Below are 16,335 nucleotides of genomic sequence, written 5' to 3' on the forward strand. Positions count from 1 at the left end.
CCTCAGATATTTCTTGAATTGGACTTGCCAACTCTAGGCTACACTCCCCTGGTGTTGCCAATGCTCCAAGAGCTTATCGGGCTCTTCGTACAGGGCCTATTGTAAGCTTCAGGAGGACTGGCTACATCGGGTGTGTGTGTGTGTGTCCTAATATGCAAAGGAGTTCCTGCTACTAAGAAAAAGTCCTGGCCTTACCCCAGAAAAACCAAAGGTTTTGCTGAGTTGTTCCCTGCGCTAGAAGAGAGTTGCGCTCGTTTCAGACTTCAGGGTTAAAAGCAGAACGGATTCCGTAGCGTGTGTTTTGGCAGTCGCCCTCCGTCCGCCAGATGTGAACAATGTACAGTTTTCATGGCCTGGCTGGCCAAAAAGAAAATTGCCCCAAACCACTTTGCGAGTCTAATCACAAGCACTTCCATTGTATGTTTTCATTATAGAACAGTAGTAAAAACGGTGGAAGGCGGCCAAGGCCGAGAAGGCTGTGTGTTGATGGTGAACCTAAAAGGGAAAGCAAGCAAAGGCATAGGTGGCTTAAAAGCCTCGCTTAGTTCTCAGCAGTGCAAGGTGGGAGCAGATAGCTGAGGGGAGTCAGGATACTGGGGCGGGGCCTGGGGTGTGGTAGGTCTCCGTGAAGATCCAGGAGCTTTTCCGTAGGACTTCACCCAATTCCCAACCTACAAAATATTCAGGTGGGAAATGCCCCCTGCACTCAAGCGTACCCTTTAAGTACCTTTAGCTCCGGTGACTGAGAGGAACTTCCAAGCTGAGAGGCACTAATTCTTTGAATCCCAGAGCCGGGAGGCAAAATCAGGGGAAGGCCTCAGCCTCAGTGCCCTATTGTTGGCCCTCTATCCTGTCTCTGCGTGAGGCAGAATGCTGAACTAGATGGATCACTGACCTGATCCAGCAGGGCTCTTCTGATGTTTATTATTTATTTATTTGATTTATATCCCGCCTTCCCCGCTGAGGCAAACTCAGGGCGGCTCACAAATCTGAGGTCACGCAGTTACATTTTATTACATAAAATACAACAACAATAAAAACGTAAAACATAAAAACGACTTCCAAAAACGTCTACTTATACCGGTGTCAAGGTTTCGGACAGCGATCTGAATGGCGGTTAGCCATTCCAAGAGCTCCTAGGATTGCAATAACGTAAAGAGGTAGACGAGGGGTGGCCAACGGTAGCTCTCCAGATGTTTTTTGCCTACAACTCCCATCAGCCCCAGCCATTGGCCATGCTGGCTGGGGCTGATGGGAGTTGTAGACAAAAAAACATTGGAGAGCTACCGTTGGCCACCCCTGAGGTAGACCATCGGTGATGTTTCTATGGACCAATCCCGCTGCTGCGGATGTTATCATTATAAAAATGCCTGGCGGGACAGTGCCGTTCTGCAGGCCCTGCAGAACTGTGAAAGCTCTCACAGGGCCCTGATCTCTTCCGGTAGCTCATTCCGCCAGCTAGGGGCAGCAACGGAAAAGGCCCTGGCTCTTGTTGATCTGAGCCTCGCTTCTCTGATGCTGGGGACCGTCGACAGGTTTTGAGACCTGGACCGAAGTGCTCGCTGGGGCATATGCAGGGAAAGGCAGTCCCTAAAGTATGCAGGACCCTGGCCATATAGGGCTTTAAAGGTAATAACCAGCACCTTGAAACGAATCTGGTACATTATTGGTAGACAGTGCAGCGCTTTCAGCACAGGCTTATGAAGGCCTCAGCCTCTATGCCCTGTTGATGGATCTCCAGAAGAACTGGCTGGCCATTGGGTGAGACAAGATGCAAGATTAGATGGACCACTGACCTGATCCAGTAGGACCCATCTTATGTTCTTATGAAGGCCTCAGCCTCTATGCTCTAACTGTTGGCCCTCCAGAGGAACTGGTTGGCCATTGTGTGAGACAGGATGCTGGACTAGATGGACCATTGGACTGATCCATCAGGGCTCTTCTTATGTTCTTATGAAGGATTTGGCCTCTGTGCCCTGTTGTTGGCCCTGCAGAGGAACTGGCTCACCAGTGTGTGAGACAGGATGTTGGACTAGATGGACCATTGGTCTAATTCAGCAGGCCTCTTCTGATGTTCTTATGATAAATGAATACATGAAAGGGCCTCATAGTGATTCAGACCCTTGGTTCATGAAGGTCAATAGAGAAGGAAGAGAAAGAAGTACTTTTCTCTCTTTCTCACAATATGAGAACTCGTGGGCATTCAATGAAATTGCTGAGCAGTCAGGTTAGAACTGATAAAAGGAAGTACTTCTTCATTCAAAGGGTGATTAACAAGTGGAATTCACTGCCAGAGGAGGTGGCGGCAGCTGCAAGCATAGACAGCTTCAGGAAGGGAATGGATAAGCATATGGAGCAGAGGTCCATCAGTGGCTATTAGCTGTAGCTTATTGTTGGAACTCTCTGTCTGGGGCAGTGATGCTCTGTATTCTTGTGCTTGGGAGGGCACAGTGGAAGGGCTTCTAGCCCCACTGGTGGACCTCTTGATCGCACTTGGTTTATTTGGCCACTTTGTGACACAGAGTGTTGGACTGGATGGGCTATTGGCCTGATCCAACATGGCTTCTCTTATGTTCTTCTGTGACACAGAGTGTTGGACTGGATGGGCCACTGGCCTGATCCAACATGGCTTCTCTTATGTTCTTTTCCCGCCGTGCTTGAATACTGTTGAAGATTCCCTTCTCCACCTCTGTGGATACCCCTGGCTTTAGCTGTGGTTTTGCAATTGTGTTTCCAGAGACTGGACTTCCTTTTGCGACCTCCTAATCTAGGATCCTGCCCTCTTTTTTATTTCTCTCTCTGTGTGTGCAGATATGGGATGATGAGCTGGAGAGATCTGCTGAATCCTGGGCCCAGCAATGCGTTTGGGATCATGGCCCTGCCACCCTCCTGATGTCTATTGGTCAAAACCTGGCAGTTCATTGGGGCAGGTAAGAGCTGGAAAGATGGACTGGATGGGCCACTGGCCTGATCCAACATAGCTTCTCTTATGTTCTTATGGACTGGATGAGCCATGGCCTGATCCAACATGGCTTCTCTTATATTCTTATGGACTGGATGGACCATGGCCTGATCCAACATGGCTTCTCTTATATTCTTATGGACTGGATGGACCATGGCCTGATCCAACATGGCTTCTCTTATATTCTTATGGACTGGATGGACCATGGCCTGATCCAACATGGCTTCTCATGTTCTTATGGACTGGATGGGCCATTGGCCTGATCCAACATGGCTTCTCTTATGTTCTATGGAAATCTCTCTGGGATAGGACCACCACTGTGGTTTGAAATGGTTGGCATGGAGGGGAAGGTCTTTGTTTGAAATGGAAAGCATTTTCAATGGCACAGGGCATCGACAGCAGATTCCCTACTCTGACTTCAGCCCTCTGCCTACTCCTATTTCCAAAGATCCTCCAACTTTCAGGAGTGACTTGTGGGGATACACGAGGCTGAATCAGTGAGCAGGAGAGCCAAAAATATATTTTCTACAAGCAAACTCTGCTTGTGATTCTCTGGATTTCATTCAATGCACATAAGGCCTCCTGGTTCATGCTCCCTGTCTTAGCCACTATGCTATGATGGAACATCAGCTTTAATCATTCAAATGACAATCCATCAGCATCATCTGTAATGTTGTCTCTCCCTCCAGAAACTCTCCTGGTTTTCCCTGAGCATGCTCAGAATTTGTCCATGCTTATGTAAAGCCCTTTAAGGACCTTCTGGACTTTTGTAGACTGGGAGAGCACTTAAGCCCAGAAACATCTGTGTTTACACAGATACAGAAGGTTCAGCTTAAACCTTGAACCATGTCTGTTTGAGTCTGTGAATTCCTTATGACTGTACCGGCCCAAAAATATCTTGCAGGACTTGTAAATCTTGCTAGGAGTGTATAGACAATTGGGTGCTCATCAAAATTCACAAAACATTTCCTTCCAGTTTGTTGGGGTTAATTATAAATTCAGGCCTCCTCTCTGTACCAACCACAGCATACCCATTATGTTGAAGTGAGCTCATCACTAGAACTTTGTTTTTCACTGGTTATTAGCTAATGGGGGGAGGGGGGGCTGTGGGAGTTCCTTATAGTAGCATTGAAATGCACCATGGGATAGATTCTCTGTTCTGATTGTGGATGCAGCTAGCGATGAAACAGCTGTGTAAATTTAAAAAACCGCTAAGAGACACCATAAATTTTAAACAACAAGACAGTGTAATGTAAAGATCAGTGGTGTTCTGACAAAGCTTGCACATAGAACTTCAAATAGAAAAGAGCATGTAGCAAAAAAAAAAACACATATTAACAGAAGACAGTTCAAAAGCAGTCTTTCCAATCACAAAGGAGTGACAATATTCCAGTATTTAGTTTATGGAATTAAAAGAAGCCCTTCCAAAGACGTCTGTTCTAGATAACAAGACGTTTCACCCGCCTTTTTTCAGTTTGGAGGCTTATTTATCACTGGAACCCAATCTTTGCAGTACATTCACAGGAGACCAACAAGGTTCAGAACATGTCTGTAAGACTTCCAGGTTCTCCTATAGCAGGGGTGGCCACTGGTAGCTCTCCAGATGTTTTTTTGCCTACAACTCCCATCAGCCCCAGCCAGCATGGCCAATGGCGGGGGCTGATGGGAGTTGTAGGCAACAAACATCTGGAGAGCTACCGCTGGCCACCCCTGCCCTATAGTTTCGCTAGCCATGAAACAGCAACAATTGGACTGTGGAGAATACTCCGAAGGGGGCTACCGTGATTCCAGGTTGCAAGTTTTTAGGGATGCCAGCCTCCAGGTGGGGCTTGCGGATCCCCCAAAATTATAGCTTAGGGGTGGCCAAGGGTAGCATGGCCAATGGCTAGGGCTGATGGGAGTTGTAGGCAAAAAACATCTGGAGAGCCACCCTTGGCCACCCCGTTATAGCTCATCTCCAGATTACAGAGGCTGATTCCCCTGATGCTTTGGAGGTTGGACTCTCTGACATTGTACCCCACTGAGGCCTCTGTCTTCTCCAGGCTCCATCCCCAAATCTCCAGGAGTTTCCAAACCCGGAGATGGGAACCCTACCCCCCCCCCCCCCCCTGGAACTTGTCAACTCTACCAGTTTTGTAAGCAAAAACTGCTACTTCTTGCTGCGCAGTTTGCCTGTCTGGAGACAGGCGGCTTGGGTAACAATCCTCAGCACCGCACAGCTACCGGGTGAGGATTGAAATATTTCCGATGGGACACACTGGAACAGAGAGACACACAGGCAAAGTCGAGTCCTCTGAAGCTTGCAAAAATCCAAATTCGGCTTCCAGTAGGGTCCGTGCTGCGGTTCTCTTTAATCCTCCCAGGGCGTCTGGTTGCCGTTGTTTGTCCATCCAGAGCTCCTTTCCCCCCGCCCAGGAGTCTCTTTGTGTTCATTCCCCAAATGCAAACACATGCGTGGGTTAACTGGAAGGGCACTTTACATAATCCCGGTTGAACGTTTCATCCTAACACAGAGGCCAGAGTAAGAAAACCAGGCCTGTTTATCTAGACAGATGTTTGCGCTTGCTCGAAATGGTAAGGAAGCGGCTGAAGAGGGACTTGGGGTGGGGGGTGGGGGTGGAGAAATCCTCGTGAGGCCAGCCTGGTGTAGTGGATAAGTGTGCCATCCCAAAATTCAGAGAGTGGCCCAAATACACATCGCTTTTCTGCATTTTGGTTGGCGTTTATAGAGTCTATGTGAGAAACATAAACATTTTCCCTATTTTTTTTTCTTATTTTGTATAATTCACTTTGCAATATTTATAGTTTGGTTCAGAGGTTGTTTTGTAGAAACGTAAGTGGCAGAACGCATTAGCCGAACTCATTAGCACATGCTGCACCCTCCCCCCTCCCCCAGCCAAAAGCAACCAAATGCAAGAAAGGTGAGCCCCGGGCGAGTGAGGCCTGCTTGGGTTGGCTAGAGATTCAGCCAGCCCAAGCAGGCCTTGCTTGACTGGGGCTTTTCTGGGCTGCCCCCCCCTCCCCAGTCAAAAGGCCAGCAAGCCACCCTCCGCCCAAAATCACATAAGAAGTGGAGAAAGGGAGGGACGGTGGCTCAGTGGTAGAGCATCTGCTTGGGAAGCAGAAGGTCCCAGGTTCAATCCCTGGCATCTCCAAAAAAGGGTCCAGGCAAATAGGTGTGAAAAACCTCAGCTTGAGACCCTGGAGAGCCGCTGCCAGTCTGAGAAGACAATATTGACTTTGATGGACCAAAGGTCTGATTCAGTAGGAGGCAGCTTCATATGTTCATATGCCTGCTTTTGGGGAGGAATGGTGGCTTAGTGGTAGAGCATCTGCTTGGTAAGCAGAAGGTCCCAGGTTCAATCCCCGGCATCTCCAACTAAAAAGGGTCCAGGCAAGTAGGCGTGAAAAACCTCAGCTTGAGACCCTGGAGAGCCGCTGCCAGTCTGAGTAGACAAGGCAGACTTTGATGGACCGATGGTCTGATTCAGTAGAAAGCAGCTTCATATGTTCATATACGTTCATATGTGATTACCATATATGTTCAAAGGGTGGTGCGGGCTTCTCCAGGGGTTCATGAGGGCTGCTGGGGGTGTGGCAAAGCCCTTGGTGGCTGGCTGGCTGCTCTCCTAATCCAGGGATTGTTATGCAGCTGCACCTACTGTTCAACGGACAAGGTAGGTGAGGAGGAGAAGGGGGAACCCTCAGAAAGGCTCAGGAGCTATGCTCCTGTGAGCTCCTGCTGAATCTGAGGCCTGGCTTGGTTAATTTATTTTGATTTTGTTCATTGTGGGCAAAAGTGATGAATGATGTCTGAGAAATGTAAATGGAAGTAGAGTTATAAGCGGGGGGAAACGCTTAGGAAAAAATACACTTTTCATTTTGACATGTGTGCCAGGAGGCTTGATGTAGGGTGGGAAACTTCAGGACTAGGGTGCCAACACAGAGAAGGCCCTGTCTTTGCACTTCTGGACACCCTGGGGACTTAACAAAGGAAGAAAGATGTTTGGTAGAAGTAATTACCTTTTGTGAAGGGAGCATTCCTGGTAGAATCAAAGTGCGCCTTTGGTTTCCTAGGTACCGATCTCCAGCATTCCATGTCCAGTCTTGGTATGATGAAGTTAAGGACTACACATACCCGTATGCTCACGAATGTAATCCGTGGTGCCCCGAGAGATGCTCTGGACCGATGTGCACTCATTACACACAGGTAAGGGACATCATGTGTTGCTGGAACGTGTAGTCTCTTGTTCAAGTCTTTGTAGTGTAGATAGATAAAGTAAAAAGGTAAAGGTAGTCCTCTGTGCAAGCACCTGTCGTTTCCAACTCTAGGGTGACGTCGCATCACAACGTTTTCATGGCAGACTTTTTACGGGGTGGTTTCCCATTGCCTTCCCCCGTCATCTACACTATCCCTCCAGCAAGCTGGGTCCTCATTTGACCGACCTCGGAAGGATGGAAGGCTGAGACAACCTGGAGCCGGCTACCTGAACCAGCTTCTGCCGGGATCGAACTCAGGTCGTGAGCAGAGAGCTCGGACTGCAGTACTGCAGCTTTACCACTCTGCACCATGGTAGATGCATGCATACAAATGAAGCTGCCTTAGACTGTTTCAGTTTCTTGGCCCATCAAGACCAGTATTGTCTACTCGGACTGGAAGCAGCTCTCCAGGGTCTCAGGCAGAGGTCTTTCCCATCACCTATTTCTTGGCCCTTTGACCTGGAGATGCCAGGGATTGAACCTGGGACCTTCTGCTAGCCAAGCAGATGCTCTACCACTGAGCCACAACCCCACCTTTTAAAAAAAGGTGCTACGAATCTTTTGCAAATGGTGCCATATATCACACTGGAGTCCATTTCAGAATAAGCCTTTTTGGTATCAGCTAGCATAGATGGAAAGAGCCCCATAGCACAGAGTGGTAAAAGCTGCAGTACTGCAGTCTGAACTCCCTGCTCACGACCTGAGTTCGATCCCGGTGGAAGCTGGGTTCAGGTAGCCAGCTCCAGGTTGACTCAGCCTTCTATCCTTCCGAGGTCAGTCAAATGAGTCCCCAGCTTGCTGGGGGGAAAGTGTAGATGACCGGGGAAGGCAAGGGCAAAAGTCTGCCATGAAAACATCATGTGACGTCACCCCAGAGTCGGAAACGACTGGAGCTTGCACAGGGGACTACCTTTACCTTTACCATAGATGGAACCGATTTTCGAGGATGCATGGGATTTAGGGACTTGTTTTTCTAAACACGGTCATAAAGTCCCATTTGTTTGTTCCATCCTTTGAGGTCTGAACTGCATGTATTCATGACTTTCACAATTCCCTCGTTTTGAATTTCAAAGTCTTGTTCCACTCGCACAAAAGAGAAGCAAAAACCAATTTGGGGATTCTCATTTTCCCATCGCTTTCTGTTCCTTTGCGGAGAACTTCTGCAATAAATTGACGTGAATTGTAAGGGCTTTTATTTATGTATTTATTTTGCACTGGTCGCGAATAATGTCGAAATGGGGTAGAAACGGCATCCTTAGGAATAACGGCAACAGAAACGGGTGAAACAAAGGCATCTGAACACAAAGACAGGGGGGGGAACCAGATCTGGTTTTTTATATATTTTTATTTGACAAACAATACAATCAATACATACCTTATCTAAAGCTTACTCGAATACAACACAAACAATACATACCTCACCAACATCCAAAGGAGTGTTCAGATAAAAATCTAATACATGTATCTTCTTCTATCTAATCAGTTTTCCAATGTTTCACCCATTCATACATAGGCTTCCATGTATTCTTACATTCTACAATATTCTCGTCTCTCAATCTAGTAGTTAATAAATCCATTTCTGCCGTCGCCATCAATTTTACAATAAATTCTTTTCTATTCGGTATTTCACAGGTTTTCCAATATTTGGCGTACAGAATTCTGGCCACAGCTAACATATGGAGTAAAAGTTTTTTCTCTACTTTAGTTGTCTCGATTTTACATACATTTAATAGGGATAACTCCGGAATATGAGGAATTTGCCTTTTTAGGATCTTCTGAATCCATATAGATACCAAAATCCAGTACCTATCACATTGCCACCACATATGGAACAATGAACCTTTTGTTTTTTTACACTTCCAACATTTATCTGAGACCTCAGGATAGGCTCTAGATAATTTTTCTGGAGTGAAGTACCAGCGATAAATTAATTTGTGTAAGTTTTCTTTAAAGAGTGCAGATTTCGTCAATTTCATCTTTTCCTTCCAAATTTCCCCCCACTCTATTACTTCAATATTATCTCTCTCTCTCTTTTTTTTTTAATAATATGATATAAAAGAGATCTGTTTGTATAGGCTAGCCCAGGGGTGGCCAGACCCCATGTGGCTCTTTCACACATATTGTGTGGCTCTTGAAGCCCCCACCAGAGAAGGCATTTCTCTCTTCAAATCACTTCTCCGAGCCAAGCTAGCCAGTGGCTTGGAGAATGCATTTAAAGTTAAAGTTGCTTCCCCCTCTACCTCTTCCTTCCCCCTCCCCTCCATCTTTCCACCTCCCTCCCTCCCGCCCTGTCTTACGGCTCTCCAACATTTGACATTCCCATGGCTCTCAAACATCTGTCATTTATTCCACGTGGCTCTTACACGAAGCCGGCTCGGCCACGGCTGGGCTAGCCTGATCTTGTCAGATCTCAAAAGCTAAGCAGAGCTGACCCTGGTTAGTCGGATGGGAAACCACCAAGGCAGGCCGGGGTTGCTGTGCAGAGACGGGCAATAGGAAACCGTCACTGAACATCTCTTGTATTGAAAACCCTACAAGGTTGCCACAAGGCAACTGCCGCTTGACACTTTTCACGACCACCGCACATGTTGGCCTGTCAATTACCGCTTGTGGACCGTGAGCAGGAACCCACGGGGGTGTTGTTTATGTTTAATTTGATTAATTCCCCGCCCTCCCTGCCGAGGTGGGCTCAGGGAGGCTTACATCAGATCAATCATAAAATCAATAAAATCAATAAAACCGTTAAACAATATACATTGAAAACAATATACAGTTGGTGCTACGAATTAGATGTTACTCGTTCTCGGGCTGACAGTTGTTCCAGAATTCTCCTACGGTCGACTGAAAGCTTGCCGGAAGAGAACGGTCTTACAGGCCTTGCAGAACTGAGCGAGAACCAGTTTGGTGTAGTGGTTAAGTGTGCGGACTCTTATCTGGGAGAACCGGGTTTGATTCCCCGCTCCTCCACTTGCAGCTGCTGGAATGGCCTTGGGTCAGCCAGAGCTCTCTTATCTGGGAGAACCGGGTTTGATTCCCCACTCCTCCGCTTGCAGCTGCTGGAATGGCCTTGGGTCAGCCATAGCTCTGGCAGAGGTTGTCCTTGAAAGGGTCATTGAAAGAGCCAGTTTGGTGTAGTGGTTAAGTGTGCAGATTCTTACCTGGGAGAACCGGGTTTGATTCCCCACTCCTCCACTTGCAGCTGCTGGAATGGCCTTGGGTCAGCCATAGCTCTGGCAGAGGTTGTCCTTGAAAGGGTGGTTAAAAGAGCCAGTTTGGTGTAGTGGTTAAGTGTGCAGACTCTTATCTGGGAGAACCAGGTTTGATTCCCCACTCCTCCACTTGCACCTGCTGGAATGGCCTTGGGTCAGCCATAGCTATGGCAGAGGTTGTCCTTGAAAGGGTGGTTGAAAGAGCCAGTTTGGTGTAGTGGTTAAGTGTGCAGACTCTTATCTGGGAGAACCAGGTTTGATTCCCCACTCCTCCACTTGCACCTGCTGGAATGGCCTTGGGTCAGCCATAGCTCTGGCAGAGGTTGTCCTTGAAAGGACAGCTTCTGGGAGAGCCCTCTCAGCCCCACCCACCTCACAGGGTGTCTGTTGTGGGGGGAAAAGATATAGGAGATTGTGAGCCGCTCTGAGTCTCTGATTCAGAGAGAAGGGCGGGGTATAAATCGGCAATTCTTCTTCTTCTATCCTCTTCCGGCAATTGATTCCACCAGGAGGGGGCTGCCACTGAAAAGGCCCGATCCCTGGTGGTTGACAATCTCGCCTCCTTCAGCCAGGGAATCACTAGGGGAATGTGTGGGGACAGACGGTCCCTCAGATAAATGGGTCCTTGGCCATATAAACATAAAAACATAAACATGTGTTCCACTACTGGTTCAAGGAGGCTTCCATCGTTGGAAGGGCCTCTTGCATTGGTGGAAGCCACCAGAGGAAAACAACATCTTCAGTAGAGGAGACCTGTAGGCAGGGGTGGAATTCTAGCAGGAGCTCCTTTGCATATTGGGCCACACACCCCTGATGTAGCTTACAGGGCTCTTAGTGCAAGGCCTGCAGTAAGCTCTTGGAGGATTGGCTACATCAGGTGTGTGTGGCCTAATATGCAAAGGAGTTCCTGCTACATAAAAAGCTCTGGCTACCCATCTCAATCTATCTCCATGGGGCTGCCAAGGGCTGAACTTTTGTTGAAAAGTAACTATGAAATCTGCTAAATCAGGTGTGGCCAACAGTAGCTCTCCAGATGTTTTTTTGCCTACAACTCCCATCAGCCCCAGCCATTGGCCATGCTGGTTGGGGCTGATGGGAGTTGTAGGCAAAAAAACATCTGGAGAGCTACTGTTGGCCACCCCTGTGCTAAATGGATACCTAATACTCAATAGATGTGCTTCTGTATAAGGAACTTGGAGCATTTCGGTGACCCCCCCTAATTACCACTTGTTTCTTGTGCAGATTGTTTGGGCCACCACCAATAAGGTCGGCTGTGCTGTGAACGTCTGCCAGAGGATGAATGTGTGGGGCGAGACCTGGGAAAATGCCGTCTACCTGGTCTGCAACTATTCTCCCAAGTAAGGGCAGCAAGGCCAAGATGGTGGGATCTGAATTCTGTGCCTTCTCCAAAGCAATGTAAAGGGGTTTGTGGTGGAGCTTCTAGGATGCATTGGGGTGGTAATCTGAACTCTTCTTCAAGACAACGAGGCCTATGTTTTTAGCCTGAACACGAGATGTTTGTTCATATTTGTTGCACACCACGAGCAAGTATGCGATGCTCCCTCTGAGCTGTGGAGTCTTGTGAGCAAAAATTCTACTTCATGAGCTACTGGCATTAAAGTTATGTGCGAGTGATTTGGCTACTGCGTAAATGAGTTTGCTCTTCCCGAGCTAAGGCAAAAATGTGTGAGCCGGTGGCTAAACAACTTTGAGCTAGCTCGCACTAACTCAGCTTAGAGGGAACACTGCAAGTATGTTCCTGATTGGCTCAGAGTAGACTTCGTCAATGCCCCAACGATGGACGACGAGATCCAAAACTTCCGTTCCCCTAACGGCAGAGCTTTTCTCCCAGGAAAAGAACGTTCCTCCTGTGGATTGTGCCTCTTGGCCTAGGTGATGACGACACCACTGCTAATGGAACAGAAACTTTGGGTCCAACCCCTAAGTTGGTACCGACTGATTTCTAGTCCTCAGGCCAAGTGAGCGAAACATGAGGAAAACACCATGAGAAGTTAAAATTCCCAGACATTTGCAAATAGTCCGGTGTACCACAGCTAATATTTGGGGTATGTTGGAAGACTCTTGGAAACTTTTCCAACCTGAAATTGACCATGCTACTGAGAGAAGAAGACCTTCCAGGTCTAGCTGGTTTCTCCAACCACCTTGAATGATGTTATGAGGAAAAGCAACAGAGCGTTTGGTGTTGCCAAAGATGTAGGTAAGGGATCTGTGGAAGAACCTAGGCCCTGGTTCTTAGCTTTCTTAGGTTTGACTTTGACTTAGGTTAATTTTGGTTGAGTTCCTCAGGACTATATGTCTGTAGAAAGAGCCATCTTTCCCCATGTTTGCAGTCATTTCTCAAAATGCGATGACAGGTTCTCCACAGCTGCATGGTGCTAGAAGCCTCAGGAGGGTAAAGATTTAGACAGTTGGTCTAGAAAAAAAAATCCAATGAAGTTATTGTAGGGTATACGTTGCAAAGCCCACGGTGTTGCATGTCGAGCAGCTGATGTTTGAGAGGGGGAAATAAGGCACATTTCTCCCACATCTTCCAGGGGGAACTGGATCGGAGAAGCGCCATACAAACACGGCAGACCTTGCTCTGAGTGCCCACCTAGTTACGGAGGAGGCTGCCAGAATAACCTGTGCCACAAAGGTATGCAATCATTTGCTTGCTTGCTTGCTTGCTCGCTTTAAAAAGGTAAAGGTAGTCCCCTGTGCAAGCACCAGTTGTTTCCGACTCTGGGGTGATGTTGCTTTCACGACTGCTTGTTTTACAGACTTTATATCCCACCTTTCTGTCTTTATCATGCATCATACATAAAGGAGAGCCAGTTTGGTGTAGTAGTTAAGTGGGTGGACTCTTATCTGGGAAAACTGGGTTTGATTCCCCACTCCTCCACTTGCAGCTGCTGGAATGGTCATTGAGAGCTATGGCTGGCTCAAGGCCGTTCCAGCATCTGCAGGTGGAGGAGTGGGGAATCAAACCTAGTTCTCCCAGATAACAGTCCATGCACTTAACCACTACACCAAACTGGCTCAGGAGATGGAACTGGAGACACAAAGTATCTGAAGGTCCGACATAAGAGCTCTGGCAGCTATTTGGCTGGCTGCTGTGACATACCAAAAGCCAGATTAGATACACATAGGGACACATGAAGCTGCCTTATACTGCATCGGACCACTGGTCCATCAAAATCAGTATGGCCTACTCAGACCGGTAGAGGTCTTTCACATCACCTACGACCACATCCTTTAAACTCGAGATGCCTTTAATTGAACCTGGGGCCTTCTGCATGCCAAGCAGATGGTCTACCACTGAGCCACAGCCCTTCCTAGATTAGATCAGGGGTGGAATTCTAGCAGGAGCTCCTTTGCTTATTAGGCCACCCACCCCTGATGTAGCCAATCCTCCAAGAGCTTACAAGACTCTTTTTTTGTAAGCTCTTGGAGGATTGGCTACATCAGGGATGTGTGGCCTAATGTGAAAAGGAGCTCCTGCTAGAATCCCACCCCTGGATTAGATGGTGCTTTGGATGAATCCCTGTGGTATTTTGATGTCCGGTTCTTGTTTTCTGGGGCTAACCCAAGCCAGGAGTGGTCTGCTTTCTTCCCTGTTTACTTGATATCTCAAGCTTTCAACTAGACACAAATTTCTGTGTGATGTAACCACATCTTTAATGTGCTGAAATCAATTACACGCCCGCTCTCCAGCCGGTGGTCTGCTCGCTGAGCCCTTGACCTTAAATATTACCTTGCTTCTCTTTTTTGCAAAGATGATCGTTATGTCCCAAAGCCGGAGGTGGAGGAGACCAACGAAGTGGAGACGCCCCAAGTGACAGAGGACAAACATACGTGGGTGCAAGAGAGGGTGACCAAACCCACCAAGGAGAGGAAATCGTCTGCCGCAACTTACATGAGTAAGAGAGCGTCTTTGTCTCCCGAGATTTGGGGTGGTTTGGGTTTTACATCTGCAAGGAGATCGTTGAATAGCTGCCTACATACCTTTTGGCACTGCTCGAGTCCCTCTGGTCAAGCAGCTGGTACAGGCGGCGTGGATGGACGCCATGTGTGTGGCATGAGTCTGGAGACTTTATGCCTCAAAAGGACAGCTGGCACCAAACCTGGATGTTCTTGGCTTGCATATTTAGAGAAGGGCACAAGTTTCTACCACTCGTGGCTGTGGAAAAAAACACCTTGGCTCAAGGGCATGTGCTGCTACATTTAGCACGTGGTCGATCCCAGGTTCAGTTCCGGGCATCTCCACAGGGGTGCTAAACATGCAGGCCTCCGGAGGGCTTCTATACAGGCCCGTAGCCAGAAAATTTTAGATGGGAGGGTCAGGGGATAAAAATGTAGATGGGGGGGCAGCGGAGTGGGTGGTGAGGACGGCGGCTGGCAGGGAGAAAGGCAGGCGAGGAAGACTGTGAGCGACTGAGAAAGGTGGCCGGCGGCCAAGGAAGGCAGCAGGTGACAGAGAAAGGCAGGAGAGAAATGTGGCAGGTGGGCAAGGAGGGCGGCTGGCGATTGAGGAAGGTAGTGGGCAGGAGAGAAAGGCGGCGGGTGGGTGAGGAAGGCGGCAGGTGGCCAAGGAAGGCAGTGGTTGAGCAGTGGAGGGGCCAGAAAGGTAAAGCAGGGGGAAGATTAGTGGGGTCTGCCCTGAGCTCCTTGGAAAAGAAGGATGTACGTGAAATAGGGAAGCATCTGGAAATTGCTTTGGTGAAGATGTTGGAGATGTGCTGCTGCAGATGCTTTTTGCATGTAGAAGGCATCTTTATCGAGCGCCAGAGTGGTGTAGCGGTGAAGAGCGATGGAATCTAATCTGGAGAACCAGGCTCAATTCTACACTCCTTCATGTGAAACCAGCTGGTTGACCTTGGGTCAGTCCTTCAGAGCTCTCTCAGCTCAAAAAAAAAGTCTAGCTTACCACCTAATAGTGCATAGCTGTAAAAGAGCTAGAACTTCAGGCTGCCAGACAATCTTAGGCTCTCCTGACCAATACTTCCTCTAAGCTGTGGACTGGGTGTCTGATTTGGTGTGGCGTCTTACGTTCATTGGCTCACAGGTGCGTATCGTCCTTGTTTTCCAGCACAAGCCATAAAGTGTGACACCAAAATGAGGGACAGATGCAAAGGATCGACCTGTAACAGGTAGCTGGGCTCCTCCCCTTTCTGTCTTTTCCTGTTTCACTTGAGGTAGCCAACTCCAGGTGGAGAAATTCATAGAGATTTGTGGGTGGAGACTAGGGAGGGCGGGGTTTGGGGAGGGGAGGGGCCTCAGCAGGGGGTGGTGCCATAGAGTCCACCCTCCAAAGCAGCCATTTTCCCCAAAGAAACTGACCTCTGTTATCTATAACTGTAATTCCAGGAGATCTCCAGCCTTCACCTGGAGGTTTGCTGTTACTCTAAACTTACTGCTCCATAGGCTTGCCGATCCCGAGGTCCCAGCAGGGGTTCTTCCGCTTTTTCAGACTCCTTTCCACCTCCAGTCAGCTAGCCGGTGGGGGGAAGTCCCGCCCCCAGAGGACCATGTGCCTTTCCACCTCCAGAGGCTTCAGTCTCCGATTGAAAGGCTTCCTCTTATCTGTGTCTGTGTTGCTGTGAAGAAGTTGGCAGCAACTCATGAGTAGAGAGGCCAGTCCCTCGCTTCAGAGTCACCAGAAAGGGAGGGGGGGAGGGAAACGTCTGCTGAGCACTTCATTATTCCCTATGTGGAGATCGATTCTCATAGGGTATAATGGGGAATTGATCTGGAGGTTTCGGGGGCTCTGGGGGAGCTGTTTTTTGAGGTAGAGGCACCAAATTCTCAGTATGGTATCTAGTGCCTCTCCCCAAAGTACCCCCCCAAGTTTCAAAACGATTGGACCAGGGGGTCCAATTCTATGAGCCCCAGAAGAAGGTGCCC

At 48.3% G+C, this 16,335-nt stretch overlaps 1 protein-coding gene and 1 non-coding gene across 2 annotated transcripts in view; one reads left to right on the top strand and one right to left on the bottom strand.

Annotated features, from left to right (window-relative positions):
- CRISPLD2 (cysteine rich secretory protein LCCL domain containing 2) overlaps nucleotides 1-16,335 on the top strand; it is a 95,950-nt gene that overhangs the window by 44,311 nt on the left and 35,304 nt on the right. Inside the window, exons 3-8 of the mRNA XM_060254375.1 lie at nucleotides 2,812-2,930; nucleotides 7,040-7,172; nucleotides 11,674-11,789; nucleotides 12,987-13,087; nucleotides 14,208-14,351; nucleotides 15,521-15,581. Of these exons, the coding sequence (XP_060110358.1) occupies nucleotides 2,812-2,930; nucleotides 7,040-7,172; nucleotides 11,674-11,789; nucleotides 12,987-13,087; nucleotides 14,208-14,351; nucleotides 15,521-15,581 (674 nt within the window). The remainder of the gene's footprint in view (nucleotides 1-2,811; nucleotides 2,931-7,039; nucleotides 7,173-11,673; nucleotides 11,790-12,986; nucleotides 13,088-14,207; nucleotides 14,352-15,520; nucleotides 15,582-16,335) is intronic.
- On the bottom strand, nucleotides 7,683-7,754 carry TRNAA-GGC (transfer RNA alanine (anticodon GGC)). Its single transcript has one exon. It is a non-coding gene; the product is annotated as a tRNA-Ala (tRNA).

Source organism: Heteronotia binoei, chromosome 14 (assembly GCF_032191835.1).
Source record: "Heteronotia binoei isolate CCM8104 ecotype False Entrance Well chromosome 14, APGP_CSIRO_Hbin_v1, whole genome shotgun sequence".
Lineage (NCBI taxonomy): Eukaryota > Metazoa > Chordata > Lepidosauria > Squamata > Gekkonidae > Heteronotia > Heteronotia binoei.